This window comes from Phyllopteryx taeniolatus, chromosome 1 (genome assembly GCF_024500385.1).
Source record: "Phyllopteryx taeniolatus isolate TA_2022b chromosome 1, UOR_Ptae_1.2, whole genome shotgun sequence".
Taxonomy (NCBI): Eukaryota; Metazoa; Chordata; class Actinopteri; order Syngnathiformes; family Syngnathidae; genus Phyllopteryx; species Phyllopteryx taeniolatus.
This window is the reverse complement of record NC_084502.1, coordinates 14,908,239-14,935,667: the sequence shown is the minus strand read 5'-3', so window position 1 is coordinate 14,935,667 and position 27,429 is coordinate 14,908,239. Positions and strand designations below refer to the sequence as shown.

Below are 27,429 nucleotides of genomic sequence, written 5' to 3'. Positions count from 1 at the left end.
CACAACAGACGGGCCGAGGAGGCTGTCAGTGGACTGAGAGAGCTGTGGAGGCAAGTGAGAAAGATGAGCAAGAGAGGGGAGGGGTTATCAGACGACTTTAGCAGACTGTGAGGGGAGCAAGGGTGGTTGCCACTGTCTGTTTCTTTGGCTTAATCCTTAAATCTTCTGTAATCGGGATGAGAAGGAGAGAGCATGCTGCCTGACTTAGGACTGCACAGTCTATGTTAGGACCTGCAAGGACAGAAAACCTAACTGGTCATTACAAGAGATGGAGGGAGGGGGCAGAGTAGAGCCACAGTCACTTTGGGGAACTTAAACCTAACCCGTTTCTTAAAAGAGGAGAGTCGAGCACAACGAGATGCTTTTCAGCCATCAACACAGAGGAAAAAGAAGAGGACTCTCTCTGGTTGGATTCTTTTAGGGTGAGACTTATTGCGATGCATCTACAATACGTTTCTTGTGGTAACAGGGAAAACAACTTACATTTGTGCAACGCAGTCAAGGAGTCATGGGTCATGTTTGGAAGTTAAAAGAAGCTCGAGCAGTGGAGAGGTGACGCGGAAGATACGGCTTGGCAGGAAGTCGAAGCCGCAACAGAAGTTGAAGTTTAAAAAAAAAACTAGCAATCTTTGTGCTAAGGACGATTTGTTTGAGTCACAGAAAATGTGACGGAAACAGAGCATATGCAATAGTCGGGTGAAATGTTCATCCAAAAGATGCCAAGTGTAATAGCTGTCAGCAGGTGGAACCCATTTGTTATGGTTGTTGAGACATTATTAGCAATTATCAAAAGCTGTGCTGTGAGTTAAAAAAGAAGTACTTGCGTTATGTCAAACGTAAAAACAGTCATTTGGAGAAAATGGAGAAGAGTTTTATAGTTTTTGCTTCCTCTCTTTGAAAAAGAAGAAACATGATTTCAAACATGTCTAAATAAAAAAAAAAAAAAAAGTAATGTATTTTTTTTCTTATTACTCCTCCAGTCTCCTCATACATATTCTACCTATTCAATACACATGCTTCACTCAAAGATGGACATCAGGGCTCGATGAGGAGTAAATACATGAGGTGTAGTACTGTGCCGTATGTCTCTGCTCCTCCAAATAAACTTGCCAGCACAACATGAAGGCCAACCTTTGACTGTAGCTTGTTCCAGGGGTGCTGGTAGAGGTTTAGGGCCCCATGCAAATCCCAAATATCATTCCCCTTCAGCATGTGACGTCAGCCCTGTCTCAGCCCTCATTGCCGTCAGGCTGTCAGGAAGAGTCACTAGCGGACCTGCCACATGCCACTTAGCAGCATTGCTGACGTCTGGACAGTCTGACTCGCAATTCCCCACCACATCTGTTAGTGTAGCTTTGACGGAGCTGCAGAAGCCTAGCTTTCTGGTGTTCTTTTGATGATCCCTAAATTCCTTGCAACTGTACATCGAGGAACATTGTCCTTAAAGAGCTTGACTATTTTGTCACGCACTTGTTCGCAAAGAGGTGAACCTCGCCCCATCTTTGCTTGTGAATGACTGAGCAATTCTGGGAAGCTCCTTTTATATCCATGGCACCCACCTGTTCCCAATGAGCCTGTTCACCTGTGGGATGTTCCAAACAGGTGTGTGATGAGCATTCCGCAACTCTTTTTTGCCACCTGTCCCAGCTTTTTTGGAACGTGTTGCAGCCATAAAATTCTAAGTTAATGATTATTTGCTAAAAACAATAAAGTTTATCAGTTTGAACATTAAATATCTTGTCTTTGTAGTGTATTCAATTAAATATAGGTTGAACATGATTTGCTAATCATTGTATTCTGTTCTTATTTATGTTTAACACAACGTCCCAACTTCATTAGAATTGGGGTTGTATGCTGAAGACTCCCTGCTGTTACTTTCAGTCCTGTTACTCAAATGAGTACAATTTCGGTACAATAAAACAAAATTCAATTACCTGATATGGGCCAAAACAAATTTTCAATGATCAAATTTAGAGTTGAAAAAAGACAGAATATTTTGTTTATTTGGCGAGGGTTACAACAAGCAAATGACACTGCTTCGGTGGAACGGCCCAAATACACCAACATTGATGCTCCAATTACAGTATGTCCTTCCTCATCTCCCTCCTCCAATGCTCCTACTCATTCATAGTAGTTTCACAGTTTACGGTCGAAGTCAAAATGATGATTGTATTTGAGCGGGTATTCAGTCATGCTCCTCTCTTGTCCGTTAATGGTCTGGACGAGTTAAAAAGAAAAAATACCGGCAAAAGGTATAATGCACAGGCAGCTTATGCATCAAGTAAATCAGGATAAGTAGGGCTGAAATGAGGTGAAATGAGGCTTCCATCAAGCCGTCTCAGCTCACCACCTAACCTGCAACACGTTAACGACAAAGGTGCTCCATTGTTATCAAATGGACAATAGAAAATGTGATCCTTTGAGTAGAGTGAGTGTGCTCTCTCTGGTTGCTGTAAATTAACCCGCCTGTTACGGTTAGTCAAATGGCCACACAAGGAAGTTATATTTGTGTCAATATCTTTCCGTTCCAGATGAGAATGGTGCACAGAAGACAATACACCCTGCTGTGATCCCGGCAGAAGGAGCCGGGCGGTAGGGGGCTCATGGCCTCGACATGTGACGATCCCCGCTTGGGCGCGGGCCCATCTGAGGATTCTGAGATGAATCTGGATGATTCCGACTCTGGAAGTGTCCTTTCTGATGACTCAACGCTTCCTAACTTTGAGAGAGATGACAAGTATGCAGAGCCTCCTAAGACACTATATGTGGCATGTGTTCGGAATGATCCCATCTCCCTGCGAAGGATACTGGAGCGAGGCGTTACCAAGGAAGAGGCCATGGAGCTGGACATTAACAGCAGGGTGAGAAGAATTGTAATTAACGTCAAGACAATAACAGTTTTTACAAAGATAATAATAATGCTCTACCTTAATAGACGCCATGTAAGTAACAATTTATTTTGTACAGCTTTTATATTGGACCTCATTGGGTCGCTAATTAACCTTTACTCATTTTATATTTTGTTTAGGCTGTTTTCTTTTTGCTAATTTAAATGTTGTTATCCATCCATCCATCCATCCATCCATTTTCTACCGCTTATCCGAGGTCGGGTCACGGGGGCAGTAGCTTTAGCAGGGACGCCCAGACTTCCCTCTCCCCAGCCACTTCATCCACCTCTTCCGGGGGCATCCCGAGGCGTTCCCAGGCCAGCCGAAGGATGTATTCTCTCCTGTCCTGCCCAGAACACCTCATCAGGGAGGCATCCAAATCAGATACCCCAGTCACCTCATCTGGCTCCTCTCGATGTGGAGGAGCAGCGGCTCTACTCTGAGATCCTCCCGGATGACCGAGCTTCTCACCCTGTCTCTAAGGGAGAGCCCGGACACCCTGCGGAGGAAACTCATTTCAGCCACTTGTATCTGGCAGGATCTCATCCCCCGACCTGGAGAGGGCACGCCACCCTTTTCCGACTGAGGACCGTAGTCTCAGATTTGGAGGTGCTGATTCTCATCCCAGCCGCTTCACACTCCACGCTCCAGTGTGAGTTGGAGGTCACGGCTTGATGAAGCCAAGAGAACCACATCATCTGCAAAAAGCAGAGATGCAATACTGAGGCCACCAAACCGGAACCCCTCTACACCTCGGCTGCGCCTAGAAATTCTGTCCATAAAAGTTATGAACACAATCGGTGACAAAGGGCAGCCTTGGCGTAGTCCAACCCTCACCAGAAACGAGTCCGACTTACTACCAGATATGCGGACCAAACTCTGACTCCGGTCATACAGGGACCGAACAGACCGTATCAGGGGGTTCGGTACCCCATACTCCCGAAGCACACCCCATAGGACCCCCCGAGGGACACGGTCGAACGCCTTCTCCAAGTCCCTGAATCTGAGATTCAACTTCCCGACGGACCCTCCTCTCCAGCACCCCTGAATAGACCTTACCAGGGAGGCTAAGGAGTGTGATCCCCCTGTAGTTGGAACACACCCTCCGGTCCCCCTTCTGAAAAAGGGGACCACCACCCCAGCCTGCCAATCCAGAGGCACTGTCCCCGATGTCCACGCGATGTTGCAGAGGCGTGTCAACCAGGACAGCCCTACAACATCCAGAGCCTTGAGGAACTCCGGGTGAATCTCATCCACCCCCGGGGCCTTGCCACCGAGGAGCTTTTTAACCACCTCGTTGACCTCAACCCCAGAGATAGTATAGCCCGCCTCAGAGAACCCAGACTCTGCTCCCTCATGGGAAGGCAGGTGGGTGGAATTGAGGAGGTCTTCGAAGTATTGTCCCCACCGACTCACAAGTGCACGTGTGGACGCCCTTATGCTTGAACATGGTGTTCGTTATGGACAATCCATGATGACCACAGAAGTCCAATAACAGAACATCGCTCGGGTTCTGATCAGGGGGGGCGTTCCTCCCAATCACACCCTTCCAGGTCTCACTGTCATTGCCCACGTGAGCATTGAAGTCCGCCAGCAGAACGAAGGAGTCCCCAGCGGGAGCGCTCTCCAGCACCCCCTCCAAGGACTCCAAAAAGGGTGTGTACTCTGAACTGCTGTTTGGTGCATAGGCACAAACAACAGTCAGAACCCGTCCCCCCACCCGAAAGCGGAGGGAGGCTACCTTCTCCTCCACCGGGGTGAACCCCAACGTACAGGCGCCGTGCCGGGGAACAATAAGTATACCCACACCTGTTCGGCGCCTCTCACCGTGGGCAACTCCAGAATGGAAGAGAGTCCAACCCCTCTCGAGAGGACTAGTACTAGAGCCCAAGCTGTGCGTGGAGGCGAGTCCGACTATATCTAGTCGGAACTTCTCGACCCCACACACCAGCTCGGGCTCATTCCCAGCCAGAGAGGTGACATTACACGTCCCTAGAGCCATCTTCTCTAGCCGGGGATCGGATCGCCAAGGTCCCCGCCTTCGGCCACTGCCCAGCTCGCACTGCCCCCGACCCCTATGGCCCCACCCATAGGTCGTGAGCCCATGGGAAGATGTTGTTCAATAAAATGTTGTTATTTTATTTAATCTAATTTATTAGACTGGTATCTGTCAATAAAGACTAAAAAAATACAGCGGTGCCTTGAGATATGAGTCTAATTCGTTACCTGACCACGCTCATAACGCTAAATACTGGTATCTCAAATAATCGTTCCCCATTCAAATCAATGGAAATGCCATTAATCTGTTCTAGCCTCCCTGAAAAAAAAATAAACAAAATGTTTTTTTTTTGTTTTTTTTGTTTTTTAATGAGGCAAATAGCACTCTATAACATTGAAGTTATAAATACATAATAATAATAGCAATAACATAATTAAATTGAATGTAAAGAATTAAAATGTCTGTGGATCTGATTAATTCATTGCAGCGTCATCTGGTGTGCATGACTTGGCCACCCGGGGCAGTACAATACAGTCATGCAGACACAAACGAATGAGTTTTACAACTAATGTAAAAAGTAACTCAGTAAACTGCAATAAGATCAGTTGTTTTTCACCGAGGATGAAGAATATATGTATTGTTATATTGTCTGTCGAAATGTGTTGCTGCACTGTTTTTAAACATATTTTGCTTAAAGGGTTATAACACAGAGACACCACTATATGTTAGCCTGCTTATGGAGTTTTGCATTGCTTGTTAGTAATAAGCTAAGCGGATTGTGTTTAATACACAACGTATAATTCTCTTTGTTTTATTTTTAGTTTAACAGCAAACTTCAACTGGGACTGGCAATAAACAGCTTGAAGCTTGTTTTTTGAAGAATTGTATCTGCCAAACAGCTGCCTGTTGTGAAATGAGTTGAGTTGCGTTCACTGCCACCATACGGCACTCATATATTAAATTCTTGCCGGCAAGTCAAGACAAAAAAAATCAGCCGAACAACGGCAAATATGTCAAAAAAATCTTAAGTCAGGTCACTCTTGTCTCAAGGCACCACTGTATAAGAATAATGGTCAGTGAAAGAGTGGGTCCATTTTTTGGGGACACTCTGTATGTAGCTTGTCTGTGTTGCTGCCTGTCAGAGTGGACTGATGGTGGCTGTGAGCAAAGGATTTGTGGACATCGTCACTACGCTGCATGTATGCCCTCTAATAGACGTAAACCACCAAGACAATGATGGGAACTCTGCACTTATGATTGCAGCCCAAGCTGGTAATTTCCACCACAATTGGGGTACCACACACCCAGGGATGAAGCCAGCATTCATTTCAGGCCGATGTTTTCTTTATCCAGGCTTCGTCACTATTCTAAACTACATTCTCAATTACTACTCTGCTGTGGACACTGAGGTCAGGGATCCCCGTGGCTTTACTGCCCTGATCAAGGCAGGCCTGCAGGGCAGAGAGGACTGCGTGTCGGCGTTGCTCATGCATGGTAAGTTAATGCATCAATCAATAAGGGGATAATTAAAGGTTTTACATATGCTATTGTTTTCTTTAAAAAAAAAAAAAGAGGTCTGTTAATGAATTATTACAACTTAAACTGCTAAGTAACTAATCTTCAAAATGAACCCCCCATAACAGTCCTGTATAATTGCGTGATACTGCAGCTAAATATGGTGTCAGAGAATGGCAAACAAATTTAACATTTACAAGCTATGTTTGACTGTCCAGAATTAGGATTGTATATATCAACAATGTCTTTCTGACTAGTCATAGTTACATTTTAAAAGTCAGAATTTTCATTCAAGATATCTGTAACCTAGCACGGTAGACAACCGGTTAGCACAGTCACCTCACAGTTCAGAGGTCGTGGGTTTGAATCCGGACTTCAGCCTACTCCGGTTTCCTACCACATTCCAAAAAGAATTGTTTGTGTTAACTGACGAACTCTAAATTGTCCTTCGCTGTGAACGTGAATGGTTGCTTGTCCCTATGTGTCCTACAGTTGTCTGGCGACCAGTCTAGGGCGCACCTTGTCTCTCACCTGAAGTTAGCTGGGATCAGCTCAGCACACAGGTGACCCTAATGAGGATAAGTGGTATAGATAATGGATGGCTGGATATCTGTAACACAATTGTGACGAGTCAAAATGACAGATAGAGATATCTGTATTCCAGTTTTTACGAGTCAAACAATGCAACAATCATTTCGCCTTGGACAAATGACGTCACTTTTGCCATTCATGTGTATGGGGTTTGTCATACAGATATAAACAATTCAGTTGCATGTTAATTACTGATATCTGCAACTTCATTGTACAAGTGAAATTATTGCTATTCAAATGAGATTGTAGATATCACAAACTGGAGTTCCAGATATCTACAATTTAGATGCAGATATACGTAATTCACTTAGTGGATATCTGCAACTGAACTATATCTCATATCTGTAATGAGAAACCCCATACACAGGCAAAAGTGGCATTTCGACTTTTGGCAAAATTACGTTGCAGATGTGTAAAATGACAATTGTGGTCAGGAAGACAGTAATTGCAGGTATCGGAAACAAATCTTTTTGATTAGGCAAAACTGAATTACAGATATCTGCAACACATATCCAGTCTAGCTGTTAAATGTTAAAAGGGCTTTCCATAGTCAGATGTGTTCATCCACTCGATGAATTGAGTTCCAAAAGTGGCCACATGGTGGGGTTCTTTGAATGTCTGTTCATCCAGCCATTCCTTTTCTGTACCTCTTATCCTTATTCGGGTAGCAGGTGTGCTGCCGCCTATCCCTGCTAACATTGGACGACAGGCGGGGTAGCTACACCTTCTTCGCCAGCCAATCACAGCGCACATACAAACAACCATTCACATTCACACCAACTGACAATTTAGAGTTTGGCAATTTGGGAGGAAACCTGGAAAAACCTGGAAAACCCCCACAGAAGCACAGGGAGAACATGCAAACGCCACACAATTGAAATTGAATTGAAATTCTTGAAAAAAATGAAAACTGAAAAAAAAAAACTCAAACCTCAGAACTGTGAACCATTAGCCATTGTTATGAAGCAGAAATGGATTATGCTTGATACTTGTAAATTAATATTTGAGTTAATAATAATAATACTAATAAGAATATTTTACACTGATATCACACTTTTCTAAACACTCATTCTTGCCCCACACAGCGATGACATGCACTCAGGCGGGGTACGACCGAGCGACCCTCAAGTTGCTGGGAGTACTCTTGTCCTCTGAGCCACCCACTTGATACACTTGAATTGATACATTCCCTCTTTTGCAATGTGCAGGTGCCGATATGAATGCAATGGACTATGTTCAAGGGCGCGGCCTGAAAGATTGGGTTTTGAAGACAGGAAGATTTGAGACATTGAACAGAATACGTTATCTGCAGGCTCATCCTGTCGCTGAACAGTTTTGTGCCAGCTACGCACCTGAGTGGCCAGAGCTCAAGCAGCTGGTGGCAAAGGCCACCGCCACCAAAACCACGGGTCAGAAACTGCGGCAGCGCTTAAACGATAGCTTCACTTTCAGCTTCCCTCAGGACCCCCAAGACAACGGGGTGATGGACCACATGGTGCGTATGACCACAAGCATCCACAGCCCCTTTGTAGCCACCGCTTGCCATCCGCTGTGTCCCAGCAGCCCCCCAGAAATTGGGAAGAGGCGCTTTGCTCTTCCCGAACTACTTGAGAAGCACAGCAACAAGGAGCTGGAGGAAAGCACAGTGTCTCACAGCAACGGATCCCTCGCATCCTATTCTCCCAGCGCTGCATCAGTCGCCTCGGTATCCCTGACCTCCTGCTGCCAGGAGGCAGAGCGCAGGGAGAGCGCCCCACCCGGGAGCATGAGAGGCTTTATTCCCCGCAGCATGGCGCACAGGAACAGCATCTTCCCCTCTGGCTGTGTTCCGAAAATTGAAGTGACCAAATCTGGCGAGCCTACGCCGAAGAAAGAGAAGAAGAAGAAAAGGCAGAAGGGCTACCTGGAGCCTCCTGTGTGGAAGTACAAGGAGGCCAAGGAGGAAAAAAAGAGGGAGAAGAAGCAAAAGGAAAAGGAAAAGGAATTAGAGCAAGAGAGAATATCCAAGGGGTCCAAAAAATAGAAACTAAACATGACCCAAATTGAGCGTTTCCAAAGAAGATTGTTGATTCTGTGGAAGACTATTTTGACACAAAGTTCGTGTATGAGCTGATGGCGTAAATATGCAATTTTCCAATTAGGTTTTAGCCATTTATATACTGTAGGGTGATAAAACATAAAGGAGTAGTAGTAAAAGTGTCACTTGCTGCTGCACTGGCATTATTTTACCAAGTTAAAGTCCCTGTAAAGTGAACATAAATGTCTTCTAAATTTGACGCACAACAGAGAGAGGTGTCATTAACAACCCTGACAAATTTGAATGGTTCAAACAAATTGCCAATATACAAATTTAAACTTCAAAATCGGGAAAAATCAAGCTTTTATTCCCGCTCTCAAACTCTGTGGCCATGTCTGCTGAATGCATCAAACAATGTCCTGCTGAAAAAGGGATTCTACTTCATTCAGCAACATCCTGAGCTATACACATTCCGTCATGTTTGATGTATGAAAGTGTATCTGGGAGGTGCTACTCACCAGATTCAGCAGCTTGCAAGCTAAGAGGATTCCAGGGCTCCTCTTGGTCGGCGGATGGACGCCAGGCTAGTCTGCGGCGTCACCTCCTCACTTGGAATTTAAGCTGTTCTGTAAATTGTGACAGCCAGGGAAGATGCATATTCGAGGTCTAGGCATAGCTAGCTAGCTAACTGCACGCTGTAGTGTTTGAAATTATACAGTGGCGTAGGGGCGGCTCATGTCCCCGAGCGCCTCACTTGGTGCTGATTCAGCCACGCCCCAAAAAATCAGGAAAACTAAAATGGTGAAAACCGGTTTAACGCTATATCTCCACGATTACTTCATAGTTCCGTCTTTTCACGTTTACAGAAATTATCTTCAAACGTGTATAATATATTTACAAACAAAATCTCTCAATTCACTTTACAGGTTCTTTAAGCATTTGGATCAAAATCACCATTTTGACCTGTAATAATGAGGTCATATTTGGGCATATTAACCCTAACCCAGGTGCATTTTGTGTCCTCATGACAGGACTTTTATCACTTTTCTCAGGGAGTTACATCCATTAGTTTTCACTGAATCTTAGGTTTTCTATGCTACCACTGAAAGATATCTCTAACTCAAACATACTGTGTGTCCATCTTATTAAATGGAGACAATTATTCCAAACATCATCGGTCAGACTGCGTTTCTCTTCCTCTAGCTAAGAATTCCATTACCGTAATGTGTTGAATGTGGTGACATAATACATAAAGGCAATGTATAGTTCCCACTTCCTGGAACAAGACTATATTTTCCAAAGCTATCTCCACAATCGTGAACTTAAAAAAGTTGACTGTTTCATAGAAATTCTGAAAAGAATTAATGTACAGTACATAGCAGTCAATGACTGCGGATGATGTTCCTCTTGTCTGACACGTAACCTTAGCTACTTACTCACTGACAATTAAGTTTCACTGAGTTATCTTAAGGCACCAATAATGCACTCGCTCAAGTGGCATGCAATGGCTTTTGAACTCTGAACCTCAGAAATCTTTTAATCCGATGTGCAGGATGGTTACGTAACAATTAACTTCGATTGGCTGATTGTGTCTTCTCCGTTTGCGACGAAAGCTAAAAAACCAAAGACATTAGTGTTGTTGTTGTGGTCATTTAAAGACTGTTGCGTCACGTTAGAATATTTTTAGTATAATGTCTCATTTCCTCTTCTCCAAGGGAACTTGCTGACTTTAGGTCAGCGCTGGGATAAATACATCTCCGGAGTGCAGTGAAGGAGCACATTAGATGAGTAAATAAGGCGTGACCTGGGTCAAGATGGACACAATTAGACCTGTGACCTCCTTATAAATGTGGCTCAAAGTTACAAATATACAGCTACAATTGTACTCTCAGACCAAACAAATAAGGCTTTTTTTTACTGAGATGAAGCGACCTCAAATACAGGCCTGTGTAAAATACAAAGAACAATGTGCTCTCTTTTTTACACGGCAGCTCATGTGAGAGCATCCAGCTGTCTCTGAAGCCCGAAAGCAAAAAGATGGCAGAGCCTGAGCACAAGCGAATTGGGGGATGTAGATGAATAACAACAAAACATTTCTTTCTGGCATCAAAGAGCAACAGGAAAAAGTTTGACTGCCGTCAATAATACAGCAGAGGCAATCACCAATCATATAAGAGGTAAACCACCATCATTGTATTTCGTATACACCCTAGGAAAGTGGTTCTCAACTGTTGTGACCCCGGGACCCGCATCTCCCCGTTTTTGCAAGCATATCACGAGCCAAGATATCTGCTAGCCCGAGGCTGAGCTGCACTGTATTTGTTTACATGTTCGTAGAGGTGTGAGGAAGGTACAGTCTTCTCCCACCATTTGTTGGGGATATGGACTGACCCCTGCAGCGAATAGAGCTGTAATCCGCTACATGCGGAACGTCACATGATCAAACCCGAAAAACGGTTTAGCTGACATCCTGTGTATGCTACACTACGAGCACTGGTTTGATGCCAGGATTGTTTTGAAGCCGAACTTGATAACATTTTGTTTTCTTTATGGCTTTCTTTATACAAATGAGATATGCTGTATGTAAACATGAATCAAACCTAAACTTCGGCTATTGTCATCTTCGGTGGCTCTATGATGACATCTGTTGTTAAAAAAGACATTGTAGACATTTAAAGTTCCCACGGGTGCTATATTACGGTCCCCTTCACCATTTACCAGAGCAGAGAGGAAGTGATTTTACCTATTTTGCCAAATCCGGAAGTATGTTGCAAATACTGGATGGCTCATAATTGCTGCAAAGCACTATTTGAAGCTATACAACTTACTTCAACATAGTTCCATGACAACATGATTCCACAAGATGGTGCCAAAACATCCATCCATCCATTTTCCAAACAGCTTAGCCTAACTAGGGTCACGGGCGTGCTGGAGTCTATCCCAGCTATCTTCGGGCGTGAGGCGAGGTATACCCTGGGCTGGTCGCCAGCCAATCGCAGGGCACATAGAAACAAACAACCATACGCACTCACATTCACACCTACGGAGAATTTAGTGTCTTCAATTAACCTACCATGCATGTTTTTTTGGGATGTGGGAGGAAACCGGAGTACCCGGGTAAAACCCACGCAGGCACAGAGAGAACATGCAAACTCAGAACTGTGAGGCAGATGCGCTAACCAGTCGACCACCGTGCTGCCGGTACCAAATCAATACTTTTATATTCGACAGTGCTGAATAGCTAGGGTTTTCAGCAAACAATTCCATTGCAACATGCTGGCAATTTTTTTTGTTTTGAGTTTGTTGTCACATTTCTGTCGGGCCAATTATTATTATTATTACTCGTGCACTCATTGTAGTAGTCTCGCCACGCTGCACTATTTGCGTATCTGTTGTTGACCAATACTGGCCACTCATGCCAGAGTAGCATCTGCTCCATTTGCACACTGACTGAGGAGAATCTGCAACAATTGCACAATCAACATTGTCCCAGATTATTGCACTACTCGCTTGAAGTCTCGGCGCCCTTTGCACAATGGTCATTGCACCGGACTATTGCAATATTAGTCATTCGAACTGCTCTGCATCTTTTTGCACAATTGTCAAAAAAAAAAAAAAAAAAAGTACCGGCATTACCAGATAACTAGCAACCCTTTATTGCTCAGTGACTGTTTTTTTGTTATTTGTGTCAATGTCTTTATGTCTCAAAATTGTCTGTTGTCGTACTAGAGCGGCTCCAATTACCGGAGACAAATTCCTTGTGTGTTTTATGGACATACATGCCAAATAAAGATGATTCTGATTCTGATTCTGAAATAACGGAGCAGAGGTTAAAAAAAACAACTTTGAATAGGTGAATCCACAAGATTTGAATCAAAAATATATGAGGAAACACTTTACACTTCGTGTCCCTTACCTAATATGTTCTGTGTTCTTGGTATGCTTCTAAACCGTACGGGAAAATATAAATATAGTGGTGCCTTGAGAAATGAGTGACTAGACTAACAACTTTGAGGAAGGTCTGCTTCGCTTAATGCTAACAAACAATACGGGCCATAGAGGTGTTAACAAGCAGCACTGGTGCCGCTCTGTTATAACCCTTTAAGCAACGGATATTTGAAAACAAACAAGTTGAAAATCACTGCCGTATGAGATGTTCAATAAGACTATCAGGCTGCAACGATAGGATAAGGTCCCTCATTCGAATGATGTGGAAAATCCAAATTGAAGAAAGGGAGACCTTTTTGAGATTTCAACTTCTGATACAACCACACAACATTTTAACTTAATGGGATCTCAATAGAAATGTGTGTGGTGGACTCAGAAGAGAGACAACAGTGCAAATGTCCAAAGTATCATCCTCTGGTGGGATCCGGTAATGCCGAGTTTGGATTTATACACCGTCAGAGTGAGCATAATAACTGAGCGATATCATATTTTGAAATCTTTGAAACTGCAACCACTGCAAACTACATTTCTGATTCTGTCAATCAAAACTCAGTATTCTTATCGGTGTAAAAGCAGAATTGCTACAACTCTTTTATTAGATTTCCAAATAGTTTCCATTGAGTCCGGTTTATTGTTATTGCTATTTTGGCCTTTTACTAAACTAAACAAAGCAAATATAAAATGTTCTAAAGCTCGATGTTGTGTCCCTGTGTGTGTTCGTGTGCGAGTGATACCTGGATTTCCTTTTTTTGCACTTTCAAACTGATCTTGAAACTCTGCCCACTAATCTTGAAAGCGCCAAAATGTAACTGTCAGATTTTCCATTGCGATAAAGATTACATGTCCTAATTGCTTAGAACAATTTTTTTTTCCTCTGTCTCCTCTCTCTCTCTCTCTCTAAAGGAGAAATGTTTGAAATATGAAAACGAATAGTAACAAATAAAAGGGGGTTGGAGGGGTCTTTGAAGAACATTCCTGTCAGTGTGCAGTGCGGGCTCAGTCCACAGGGGAAAAGGGAAAATGAGAGGTTTAGCAACAGGAAAACCGCTATGAGAACATTCCAGGCAGAGCAGAGTTGAGTTGAGCGGGACAATGAGGGGTGGGACAAAACTGTACACTAAGTAAAAAAAAAAAAAAAAAAAAAAAAAAAAAAGTAATCTTGCCTTTTGATCACGGTCAGACATCAACAAAAGGCCTCCCTTCATGGGACAGAATTTGTTTGAGCAGCCCTCACAGGGTGGAAGCAGTCTGGGTTTGCGCCACTGTAGATTTGGAACGAGATCCGAGATGAGATAATCTCACACGACGGCGTCTTCGATTATTTTACACTTCTGGCGGGTTTATGGACCATTTCAAAAAAACAGCAGCTTTTGGAGGACCACTTTGTCCACAAGGATGCGGGTTCTCTTTGGATCAAATATCTTCAATTGAGCTTTTCGCGGAGGAAGGAAAGTCGCGAAAGTCATGGACACGTTTGTCTTGTAAACGGGGGACACTTGAAGTGGACATGGGAGACGTGCGGTGTTCACACGCATCACGTTAAAAGGAATACTGATAACAGGTAATGGCGTCAAATGCATTTTTTTTTTTTTTTTTACTTCTGACGGATGACTTATGTTATTAATTTCAGGTATGAACTGTACCTCGTACCGAACCGTAAGTCACATGTGTTTTCAGCGAACTAACAGGTGTCGTCAAAGTGTCCACTTGAGATGGAGATTTAAAAAAACCAAAACATTTTTTCCGGTGTCTGTGCACTCACTATTAGCTACTTACAGCAACTGTTAACTGCTCAATAGTTTATTATCGTATGGCAAGGTGTTAACTAGTGTAGATTTAAGACATGTAATGCAAAGAAATCACATAAAAAAATATATATACTAGTGAAAATCAGAGTGCCATCGCAATACCTCTTCATCCAGTACAGTATCAGTCAGAATTTGGGACTCGCCCACTCATTCAGTTAATGTTTTTGTGTAACTAAGGATTTAGATTTTTATTATACAATATATTCAAATGTAAATGAAACAGAAACTTACTTATTGTGTCCTACTTGTTTGCCCCAGTTGAGTTTATCATACAGCTTGGAATACGAATAACAGACTGAGCCATGATCCTAATTTATTCACTTGTATTCACACTTAAATTTCAGTGGTTCTTGTACTGGTGTACAGTATGTTGACTTAAAAGACCAAATCCAAAGTTTTATCCTGTTAACTGTCAGTTTTTGGATCCTCAGATGTCAACTGTGCTGGACATGTTGTGACTGTAAATTTCCTAAAGCAGCAATCAATAATTTAGCTGAGTAAATGCAATGGTTAATAATATGTTATATATGCATATAGTAATTATATGGAATACCCGTTTATCGCGGGGGTTAGGTTCCCGCCCACCCCCGCAATAGGTGAAATCTGCAAAGTATCGACCGCATTTAAAAAAAATATTTATACATAATTTAAAGCTGTATGAACCTCCGCAGACTTGCCCACACTCCTATGAACCTCTACCATGCACGTATAAAAAGTGTCTGTACTCTTAAACACCTTTTAAACTCTTAATGATTTTTCCTTTTGTTTTTGTATTTTTACAATTTTAATGTTTTAGGGTAGGAAGTGTTTATTTTACCAGCCCAAAAAATTACAGCATAACCTCACAATCCCATGATATGGCGAATTATGCACAATACGAATATGCAACAAATCTGCGAATGCACTGAATCCGCAATACGTGAACTGCGATAAAGCGAGGGATCACTGTACAGTGCACTCAGTTGACACTGCATTAGTTACACTTGCAGACTCGTGAGAGTGATTTCAAAACTCTGCCTTTACAATACTCAGTTTTGACTGACGCATTTAACATTTATTATTTCTTGTTGCAGTGGTAGTTTGCAGAGGTGTAGAAGTACACTGCATCATGGGAGATGTTTTACCTCTCCCATGGAGCTAAGATTGGGTAGCTGAAATATTACAATAAATATACTATATCCATCTAGTCATCTTCTGTACCAATTATTCTTACTAGGGTGTGTCCCAGCTGACTTTGGGTGAGAGGTGAAGTACATCCTGGAATGGTCGGCAGCCAATTACAAGGCACATATGCAGCAGATAAATGCTCACTCATACTCACGCACTAGAAACAATTCTGAGTCTTCAGTGAAGCTAACATGCATGTTTTGGGAATTTAGGAGGAAGCTAGACAACCAACAGAAACCCCAGGCAAGCACTGGGGGAACATGCAAACTCCACACAGGAAGGTCGGAGCCTGGATTCAAACCCTGGATATGCTAGCCACTCATTCATCATGCTCCCACACACACATTTGACATATAGACCGTATAACCATATATTACAATACTGCTTAATTCCATAGCACTCATGCATGTGAGAGCAAGCAGGCACTACGTGAGCCATGACGCCTGCCAAGCTTTGTTTTGTCTGCCAGATGAAGACACACTGAGTCATTCCAGTCTCTAATTTTCAGAAAGTCCCAAAAACTGGATTTGTGACTTTTGGGTTGTACGACATCAACACATAACACACAAGCGTTGTACACATCTGAGTGGAATGGTCTAATAGAATGTTGTCTATTATTAACTTGGAGGATTGCTTTACATTAAGACGGTTTCAGGTTTTGATTTTGTGCAGTGAGGCCAGTTCGGGGGCTCAGAGAGGCTGCTTTGCTGTTGCATGCCCCCACCATCCACCACTCGAAACACACAGTCATCCAGATGGAATGAGAGATCTGCCTCCTCGAGTCTAAGCTGTCGATGGGAGGAAGAGATGACAATGGATCTTTTCCCCTTGGGTCACAGGGGTGTAGCGTTGGACAGAACGGAGACAAACAGGAGAGGGCTCAGGGAGGAAGCTCGCTGGAGTCGGATGTCAGACCGGCCTACGATGGAAGACACGATTAGGGTCCCCTCCTATGTCGGGACCCGTGAACGATAATGTGATAGCGAGATAAATGAAACCCAGCTGTGCCCCTCCACTGATAATTTGAGTTTGTGGAGTTGTGTTTATGCTAGATTTACAGATTTACCAGCACTGACTTGCAGACTGCATAATGCAGGAAGTGCTCGCTAATGTTTGGGCCAATATGGTGTGTGGTTTAAAGATTGGAGTCCAGGAGGCTCTTAACCGGATTTGGAGGGAGTGGGGGGTGGTGGCAGGTTGGGTGTCAAGTCTAAAGATAGTTTGTTAGGTATTTATCAGATTTTCATGTCAGGTGGAAATGGTGTCCAGCAGGGATTTCACATTTGATTTGACGCATATTTTATATATTGTCGCTGTCGGGTAGAAAAATGACAACTTTTCCGGAAAAAAATGAAAAAAAACGACTGGAGAAACTGCATAACCGATGCGGACGAAGGAATGTACTATACTATAACGTGGCAGTATTAACTCGTATTTTATATATTGTAGATTTAGGTCGCAAATCCCCTCACCTCCAAAATTAAAACTTTTCAGGAAAGTAAAATAAAAAAAATTACAGCTGGCTTGAGTTTCAAAACAGCGCTTTGTTCCAGTTGATCTTCTACCTTATGTTGCTATTATATATTGATGCACTCTCATATGAACAACAGCTAGCAGCCCGAAATTATATTTAGTGGCTAATATGCTAAAAATTGCTACTTTATTCGGGTGTCATGATTTGAAATGATACAAACACAATGGTGAGTGACACACATCCCTGGAAGCCTCATGAACCCAAGCAATCATATCCCATTGCTTTGCACTCTGACATGAACACAACAGCTCTAGCACCCCCAAATTATGTTCAATTGCTAATTTAACGGGGGTATATTTTGCCAAACCAACTTTTTCTAGTATTTGGGATGCAATATTGTCTTTTTGGTGCCTCAGTAAACATGAAATATGAATTAATCGTCCACACAATCCTGAGTTCCAGGCGTTTTCTGTTTTTCATTCTAATTTTTCTATCTTATCTATGTCACTAACGAAGATCTCCGCCAATCTCTCCACTCCTGAGACAGCGCTGTAAACTTAACAAACACGTGCGCTCTCACAAGTGGGTCTTCTACACAGAGGCGACCAGTCAGAGGAAAGGGGGCGGGGTGATCTGAGCTAAATATGGGCAAAGTGGATACAAAACTGGGTGAAACAGAAGTAGCTGTCTTTTCTGGACACTCGTATGACAAAACCAATGTGTTTTTGTAAATGAAAGTCCATGTTAGAGAGTCACTCCACGGAGGTCTAAATAGCCAAACCTTGCTGAATATGCTGGAAAATAATGCTGATAAAATACTACGGACACGGCGCCATGATGGCAGGTGTCCGCGGTGACAGCCAGTAGTCCATATTAAAGTCTGTCTGTGTCTCACAATGCCACCAGGCACCCTACAGAAATGCCTTCTTTGTGCTCATTAAACGCTAACATGAGCCAAAAATGTCCACACTTTCAGCAAGCTCACATATTTTTTTCTGTTTTCATGTACATTGTCTGCTTGTAGTTCATTTTCAAAAATAAAATACAAATGGGGACTATTACATTAACTCAACTGTAGGGGAGCCCCGGAGCCAAAGACAACAAACCATTACAAGTAATTATTCTTTAAATGATGTTGTTTTACTTGTTTTTTCTAATCAGGCAATTTGATATCAATAGTTGAAGCATGTGAAAGGATCATCCAACTGCAGCACGCTTCCGCATTGGATGAAGGCTGTGCTACTTGCGTGACCCCCGGCAATGCGGCCCTAAACAATGAGCAGCCGTTGTCTCGCCGGCCAGCCGGGTGGGGCCACTCAATGGCAGGAAGCATCGCCATCAATATTTACACTGCAAGCGGGGCATTTGAGGAGTCGACAGGCCTGGAGCCTGGGTAGCACAGCGCCACACGCAGTCTCAACCCACTTATACAAACACTCTGGAGTGCTGTTACAGTCGCCTTCCCCCCAAGTCCTTTTTTTCCCATCTAGAGTAATTAGAACACAGGCAGACAGGCTGGGCCCACTGACCGTTGTTTTGGACCTCATAGCTTCCCCCGTGGCTTTGTTCACCACTTTAGATTTCATTCACAGAGCTGCTAAAATGTCAACAAAATCACAATTGGGTTTTTTAATTGTGTCATTTACTGTATGAGCTGTTTTTAATTATTCTGTGTCTGGTTCACAGTGATGGAAGGCTCTCTTGGCTTCACAGTGGTACTAGTTGGACTGTTGCTGTTAATGTCTGCGTGCTATACAGGTAAGTGAATGATAAAGCTGTGCATAGCGGTGCCCTACCTAATATCGTGTCCAGTTAGTTTAAGCAGCAAAAAAAACTACAGTAATGAGATGAAGCCTGCCATTTAAATATGTGTTGATTTGGTTACATTTCAAACAATTAGGTTACCAAGATACAAGTTTGGGTAAAATTTCAAATAGTCTTAAAAAATATACATATACTACACTGTATCATAAAGATTAAAATCTTTGGTTATGAAAATAAGCTCCAAAACAGCGTGAGGTCTGGTCCTTTTTTGGTGTATTGCACTGTATTTGCATGCCACATGAAGTATACAGCTGAGTGAATGACACTTCCCTTTAGGCTTTTAAAAAATCAAAATAAAAATCACATTATAATTAATAATTAAATCACTTCTGCAACTGGCTGGGAGTTGGTTTAGGGTGTACCCCTGAGGACAAGCGGCAGACAAAAATGATGGATGGATTCATTAAATTATTCCAAGAAATGATGTGCAAATATCCAAGATATATATACTATTACACTTTAGATGACGCCAACTATTCATTAAAGTTCTCCGGCTAATCATTTTTGCAGATGGCTAGATGCAGATGTTCCATTCATCCATCTGTCTGTCCATTTTCTATTACATGTGCAGTATATGCCAGCTAATTTGGGGTGAAATGCCATGAATTGATCACCTGTCAGTCAAAAGACTGACACATAGAGACATAATGTACAAGGCAAGTGCGAACCTTATAATCTCACAAAAGATGAAAACTAGCGCTCCATTGTGATCATCTTGAACCGCTCCTCTGCCTCCTGGTGGGCAAAAAAATAAAAGTCAGTTCCCACAAAGTTTTGTTGGATAGAATGTTTTATTAGTAATCCGACCATACTGTATGTCTGGATAAAAATCTGCCAAATCATACTTCTCCGGAAATTGGTAATAAATGTGAAAGGACAAACAACACATCCCTTTACAGTACCTCTTGATCACTTGCAGATTCAAAGGATGACGGGAAGCTGCTGTGTACGTGCGAGAATGACAAAGGCACGTGCGTGAACGACACATGCAGGGGGGACATCTGCTTCTACACGTGGGTGTACGGCCACGAGGAGAAGGGATGCTTCTTTAACCACAACTACAGAGAGCAGTGCTTCACGTCCTTTGAACTCTTCCACGTCTACTGCTGCAAAGAGAACCAATGCAATGCCATTGCAACGCCGCCTCCAAACATCAGTCAGTACCCAAAACCTGACAGTACAGTAGTGTATATGAACTTCCCACTTTGAAACCTTGAAGTCAGTGTGCTTTTGTGTTCATAGAGCCACTCCACTTTGAACAAATACATGTTAGCGGTATTCATTGAGTGAAACTTCGTGATAAACCTCAAATGCACTCTAACTTTTACAGGTGAACTGATACGTGAACAAATATGTCTGACAAAATTGATTATTTCTTTTCACAATCTATATTCTTGATACCTACATAGTTGAACACATTCCAGCTTGCCCATAATTTGACCTGTAAATTGGTCAGTGTTTTAGTCATCTTTGCATAACTTGCTGTTCTCTAACAAGGAGCTGAATTGAAATTTCCAAGGACGTCCACTTGTATGCCTTTCTGTGACTCGTCCAGTATCTCTGTTGTCACCTGCTGATGCCATTCTGTGACACTCTTAAGCACTTTCTTTTTGAAGCCTCGTACTGTTGATCGATTGTTAGCGGTTGTCTTCGGCTCAAAATGTCAAAATGGGAGGACTCTTTAAAAACACATTCTAATTGAACCAGTCAATTCATGGATCAAACACCTGTTGAGATTTTGACCTTCATCTCCTTGTTGCAGAACAGAAAGTTGGCAAAAGTAATGTAGCATTGAGCCGTTGGACGTTGCATTCTAAAGTTTAGAGAAGATCAAATGAAGTTCACCTGTAAGGGTTATAGTCGGTACACCCACCAACCTGCCAAATGCGGCTGAATTTCCGGAGTTGTGGGTAACACAGCCACTCCCTCGAGCCACTTTGAACAATGTATTACAATTGAGAAAAATATCTGTCAGCACCCAACGCCTCCGCCCCCCTTGACAATTGTATTTTGAATGGGAAAATGATCGGGAAAATTTTAAATGCTACTACTACTACCGTTCTTGATGTACTGTACTTTAATAATGACATCACCAGCTGCAGTTTACTGACAGTCAAAATGGAGCCTAGACTGATAACATCATCCATGTTATGAAACTTAAATATGGCATTTGTGCATGCAGATGGCGAGACGACCACAAAAGCGCCGCAGCAAACCAAACCAGAGTTGTGGATTACCGTGGCTCTGCTGCTCTTATTCATGGCTGTCAGTTTGTGCGGCCTGCTGATCTTCCTGCGCTTCCGGCGTGTGCACGTCCGCCTTAAAAATGCCGATGACCAAGATGTCACCATGTCCAAGGTCCCGAACGGAGAAGACCCCACTTATGGTGTAAGGGATTTGATGTTGAATGTGGGAGAGTTACAGCATATTACATAATTTGAGTATAGACAATCTTTGTGTTGTTTTCCAGCGTATATTTGATGAGTTCTGTACATCAGGGAGTGGGACCGGGCTTCCCTATCTGGTCCAAAGGACTATGGCCAGGCAGATTTCTCTTGTCGAATGTGTTGGTTAGTCTTAATTATCATCACCTCTTCTGTTGCTTTTTGCTATTTTTGTACTTCACAAATACATTTCATTGTTGACATCCCAGGTAAAGGCAGGTATGGGGAGGTGTGGAGGGGAACTTGGATGGGGGAGAGTGTAGCAGTCAAGATCTTTTCCTCTAGAGACGAGCAGTCTTGGTTCAGAGAGACCGAGATCTACAATACTGTGCAGCTTAGGCACGACAACATTCTGGGTACTGCGCTACATTTCATACCAGCAGATGTGGAGCATCAGGGAAAAGGCCAATTCTATAAACAGCTGTCTTCTATTCCCACTTCAGGTTTCATAGCCTCTGATATGACATCCAAGAATTCCAGCACGCAGCTGTGGCTCGTCACCCATTTTCACGAGCTGGGTTCACTCTACGACTTCCTGCAGTACAGCAGCTTAGAGCCTGAGAGCTGCCTGAAGATGTGTCTGTCTGTGGCCTGTGGCCTGGTCCACCTCCACACCGAGATCGTGAGCTCCCAGGGCAAACCTGCCATCGGCCACCGGGATCTGAAAAGCAGAAATATCCTGGTGAAGAGGAACGGGCAGTGCTGCATCGCTGACCTTGGTGAGAATTCAGCACAAGCAACTACAGCTCCTCACAATGTATCAGCAAGACTTGTACAGGGTGCCACACTGCTTTACTTCTTCGTTAGGTCTGGCTGTGATTCACTCTCAGTCCAGTGACTATCTGGATATGGGCCACAACCCTCGTGTGGGGACCAAACGCTATATGGCGCCTGAGGTGCTGGATGAAAGCATACGAATGGATGTCTTCGAATCCTACAAACAAACAGACATCTGGGCCCTGGCCTTGGTCTTCTGGGAAATTTCACGCAGAACAATCGTCAATGGTAACCACACTAATGGCATAGAGTCGAATGGTACGGCAGTCAAACATTTCTGAGCTTAACCACAGATTTGGTTGCTATCTACAGCATGGGTGTCCCAACGAAAAGTCCCAAACTTTTAGGAAAGTCGAAGGATGCAAGAGCAATTTATATATATGTATATATACAAACACACGCACACACATGTATACATATATATTAGTTGTAAATTGTCTTTACATGTATAGAAAAGCTCTCTATACAACCAATTTATCATTCTTAGTGGTAGTAATTGGAGTAGTAGTCGTCAATTTTAAATCATTGAAGTTTAGCACGGTTAACGACAATATTCTTCTCTGTGGTATGTCAAATTTACATTTACATTTATTTGACCTTCACAGGGACTTTAAGTGTCGTCTGAATTGAATGGTTGTTAAAACATGCAGAGACTTTAATGTGCATATTATTTCACTCTTCGGTAAGCTACTAAAAATATTTGGCGAGCCACTGGTAGTTCACGAGCCACTATTTGGCAAAGACTCTTGATCTCGGATTATGGTAGGTCTCGGTCCTGGTTGCTCGGTACAATATGGTTAAATGAGCAGTAATCCTCATTCAGAGTCCACAGTCCTCGCTCTACACTTTTGTCAGTACGCTGCAGTCAAAGTTATTGTTTTGACATTTTACAATTATCAGCGGATAGCTCCTTTTTATTCTTGTATGACCATTTATAATTATCAATCAATGACTTAAATATTGTTTGTAGAGTATGATACAGTGGTAAACAGATTATTTCTAAATGCATTGTGGGAACAATTTGTTCTAAAGCCAAAGAAAGCCGTATTCATCGAGTGTCATGTGTTTGACTTTCAAAGTTCTTATAATGAGTTTATGGAAAGAATGGAAGCAAATACACTGTGTTCTGTATGTGTTGTGTTTTCTCAGACATGTTTGGCTGGTTGCATGTACATTAGAGGCAGTTAGTCCCGTGTCTCTCAGCACTTGGCTGTTTCCCTTGTCTGTGTCTGTCTCGACTATCCTCTCTCATGATTAGCACTACCATAATTATAAACAGTCTTATCTGGTGTCAGCACTCGCTTGTACATACACCAGACGCCGGAGTGCCAGTATGCAGATGGATACATGCACATAGTCTCACACACACAAATAATTGACTGTGCTAGATGCCTACACACATCCATACCATTTTGTGCGTGCAATTCCCTAATCCCACCATGGTCACTTGAGAGTTTCTATCTTTTCCTGTGTTCTTGTGTAATCAAATGTGCTCCCACCAAAACCTAACTCAATAAGGATCGCTATTTCAGGCCTGCAGTGCAGAGATATCCACGTTCTCAAAATGTATGCAAAGATTTAAAAAATATGTCAGTATGAGGTTCACAAGTTGTCTTCTCACAAGGGTGATAGTCTTCTTACAACATGGTGCCTTCCAGCTGGCACAGTTTCCCCCTCGGCCTCAAGGAATGTGTTGCAATATTTCTCAGAGTAGAAGTTGTGCAGTTTATATCTTTTTTTTTTTCAGGAATTGTGGAAGAGTACCGTCCTCCCTTCTTTGACCTGGTGCCCTCCGATCCCAGCTTTGAAGAGATGAAGAAAGTGGTCTGTGTGGACCAGCAGAGGCCCATCTTGCACAACCGGCTGCACTCCCACCCAGTAGGGCCATGATTACATGTTCAAACATCCCCTCTCGAATTGCCCTGTTCACTTGCATGGTTTTTTCACAACAACATCGCTTTTCATTGATCTTTTAAATGGTTTAAGCATGCTCATTATATGGAGTGATACTTGTCAGACAGCAACAATTGCTTTTAACACAAAGTGGCTGGAGAAGTGAGTTTCATGTGGTCAACTTCACACCCCAGCCAGGTTTTTCTGTTACAGTACCGGTATTCCTTTTCACACAGAAGCTGTCCCGCCGCAAGCCCCTTTCATACTACTTATTTATGCCAAGAAAACAGCCTTTGTCCTGCGTTGATGTTGTGTGTGACCCTTAAATGTTCCGTTTTCTGAGGTAGTATCAGAGGTCTAACAGATGCAAGACAACGGCTGGGTGAAAGGGAATATGGAGCCCCTGACCCCCTTCCCGCCCTGTTGTGTTGGAAGTACAGTGGTGCCTTCATATGTGGTTCAATTTGTTCTGTGACCACACTTGTACAGTAACTCAAAATATCTCAAATCACCATACCCCATTGAAATTAATTAAAATGCCACAACCCCAATGTAATAGCACGCTATGATATCATGCTTTATAAAAACATATAGTAGTAACATGACTAACTAGAGTGTAAAGAGTTAAACAGTTTGCTAGAGGTGGAATGATTCATTATGGCAGCAATTTGATTCATATTACGATTCGTGGTTGCTGATTCGATTCAAGGACAATATTGGTTCATCCAGAACAATATGATCCGAAACAATTCAGGGTTTGGAAATCAGTTCAGTCACGAAAATTCAACGAGTGTGACTGTGAAATAAATATCTGGTTATTGGACAGTGCAGGTCAAATTTCCCACATTCATTTTGTGTCTTGTAAAGGTATCAGCTAAAATTAATTATGGAAAAATAAATAAGAAATAACCAACAACTATGGCAAATAATAATAATGGCAAATGCATTTACACTTTCTATGAATAAAGTCCAACTAACATCTCTTTAGGTTGGATTAACAGGAGGTTTAGTGGCAACTCCTGATGCTGTTTTTCAACATAGAAGTAACAAAAATCTTATTGTAATTGAACACAAAACACATTAGGCTCAAATGTTTTATTATATTTGTTATGAGGTGGGTAGAGTAGACAAATATTGTACTCAAGTAAGAATACTGTTACTTTAGAATAATATGTAAAACTAAAAAGTAGTCATCCAAACATTTACTTGAGTAAGCGTAACAAAGTACTCAATGAAAAAACAACTCAAGTAAAGAGTAACTTGTGAGTAACATCTGATTAGTTTTTTTTTAAATCAGAGCATGAACAGCAAATCAAATAAAATAATAATAATATATGGGAGTCGACACACTGCCACCATTTCCTTTTTTAACTGCCCAAAAACCAACAACACATGCATTGGGCCCTACAGAAACATGATTTGTTTTATTCACTTAAATGACTTCATGAAGAAGCAGCAAACACCGCCAGGTGTTTTCTCAAGTTAGAAGTGGGCTGAAATATTCCAAGTTTGGGGAGTCACAATTTAAGAGCTGAATGACGAAGATGTTGGTTTTTTTAAAGTCTGTAAAGCAAACACAATTACGCGGCTGTTTTTATTTCCCCCAAAATGAGTCATTTTGATTGGCTCACGAAGGCTACTCTGCCACCAGGCGGCAGTATAATACAGCCATGTTGACAAACGAAGAAGCGTTCCACTCAACTACTGTAAGTGTCTCAGTAATCTACAGTTATATTAGTTGGGGGGGGGGGGGGGTTTGCAGAGGATAAAGAATATATGCCTGTGAGTATTGTTATATTGTCTAAATGTGTTGCTGCACCGTTTGTGTTCAAATTTATTTTTGCTTAAAGGGTTATAACACAGAGGCACTGATGCTATTTGTTAGCCTGCCTGTGGAGTTTAGTATTGTTTTTTAATGTTAAGCTAAGCAGACTTACCTAAGGCAAAGCTGTGTCGTTGTTTTAAATACACGAGGTGTAATTCTTTTTATTTCGTGTTTAGTTTGACTGAAAGCTTTCACCAGGAGTGGCATTAAACAGCTTAAAAAATAGTTGTTGGAAGATGGGTTCACTATCTGCCAAACTGGTGTTTGCTGTGAAGTGAACTGAGTTGAGTTCACTGCCATCATAGAGCTCTCGTATCTCAATTTTTTGCTCGCAAGTCAAGACAAAAAATCTGACAAATGAAGGCTCATTTCTCTCGAAAAACTGATTAGTTGGGTCACTCGTATCTCAAGGCACCAGTGGAGTTGTCGCTGACAGCAGACACATGGGCAAATAAATGCCGGCTCTACTGTGACATCAGTAATACACTAATTTTGCGACATCTCCATATGAAAGACACTCACAATACTCCCTCGAGATCCAGCAAATTTGCGCCCCTACCTTGAACCGCCCCATTCAGTGTCAGTGCTGTCCACATCCAGAACATTTCCAACTTTAATAGTCAGTCCGTATATTGTGTGTGTGTGTGTGTCCAGATAATGTCATCCATAGTGAAGATCATGAAGGAGTGTTGGTACCAGAACCCACCAGCCCGCCTCACAGCTTTGCGAGTGAAGAAGACCCTCTCCAAACTAGACCCTGACAGTGACTTCACCGTCAAGAAACTCAAACAGGACATCTGGACTCCAGTCAGCCAGAAGCAGACCGAAGAAGCTTGAAGTGATTTCGTGCCACATTCCCGCCAGCATGGTGGTGAATATCATGAGCACATATTAAGATAATGACTCACACACGTACTCACTCCACTTTCGTCTAACAATATCATTTTCAGCAGTAGTGTTAAAATGTTGTGCACTGTGGGCTATTTGTCTTCCCCCTGATCAAAGTTCCCAAAATTCCTGAGAACAGACACAGAAAGAGATTTAAGAATAAGAATTATTATGCTCAACCTAGCACAACGCCTGTTCTATAAGCACCTTTTGACCTTTTTAGCAGCACAGACACTTGAGTATGTAGTTGTGTATATACTGTATACGGAACACAATTTATTACAAAGTATTGTTCTAGATTTCTTCTCTTGAAACAAATTACCATTTACATATGTTTTATTATATATTTTGAATAAAAACCGTATTTTTCA

At 42.4% G+C, this 27,429-nt stretch overlaps 1 protein-coding gene across 4 annotated transcripts; it reads left to right on the top strand.

Annotated features, from left to right (window-relative positions):
- Window positions 1-101: 101 nt before the first annotated feature.
- acvrl1 (activin A receptor like type 1) lies at window positions 102-27,429 on the top strand. 4 transcript variants are annotated; one of them, XM_061774586.1, is made up of 10 exons: window positions 14,107-14,519; window positions 19,094-19,165; window positions 20,151-20,387; window positions 21,414-21,619; window positions 21,702-21,801; window positions 21,885-22,031; window positions 22,119-22,394; window positions 22,483-22,680; window positions 24,200-24,330; window positions 26,825-27,429. In XM_061774586.1, exons 2-10 carry the CDS (start codon window positions 19,096-19,098, stop codon window positions 27,005-27,007), a joined length of 1,548 nt encoding a protein of 515 aa, XP_061630570.1. In that variant the 5' UTR covers window positions 14,107-14,519; window positions 19,094-19,095; the 3' UTR covers window positions 27,008-27,429. The 4 variants fall into 4 exon arrangements, 3 of the variants coding, with proteins under 3 accessions (XP_061630560.1, XP_061630570.1, XP_061630578.1); XM_061774576.1 differs by having other exon boundaries at window positions 14,104-14,519; window positions 21,885-22,394; XM_061774594.1 differs by lacking the exon at window positions 21,885-22,031.

What these genes read in the sequence shown, in the direction of transcription:
- acvrl1 (XM_061774576.1), top strand. Translation starts at nt 19,096, where the DNA reads ATGGAAGGCTCTCTTGGCTTCACAGTGGTACTAGTTGGACTGTTGCTG. An exon ending in GAGAAGACCCCACTTATGGT is followed by an intron (nt 21,620 to 21,701) that starts GTAAGGGATTTG and finishes GTTGTTTTCCAG; the next exon opens with CGTATATTTGATGAGTTCTG. An exon ending in ACCGGCTGCACTCCCACCCA is followed by an intron (nt 24,331 to 26,824) that starts GTAGGGCCATGA and finishes GTGTGTGTCCAG; the next exon opens with ATAATGTCATCCATAGTGAA.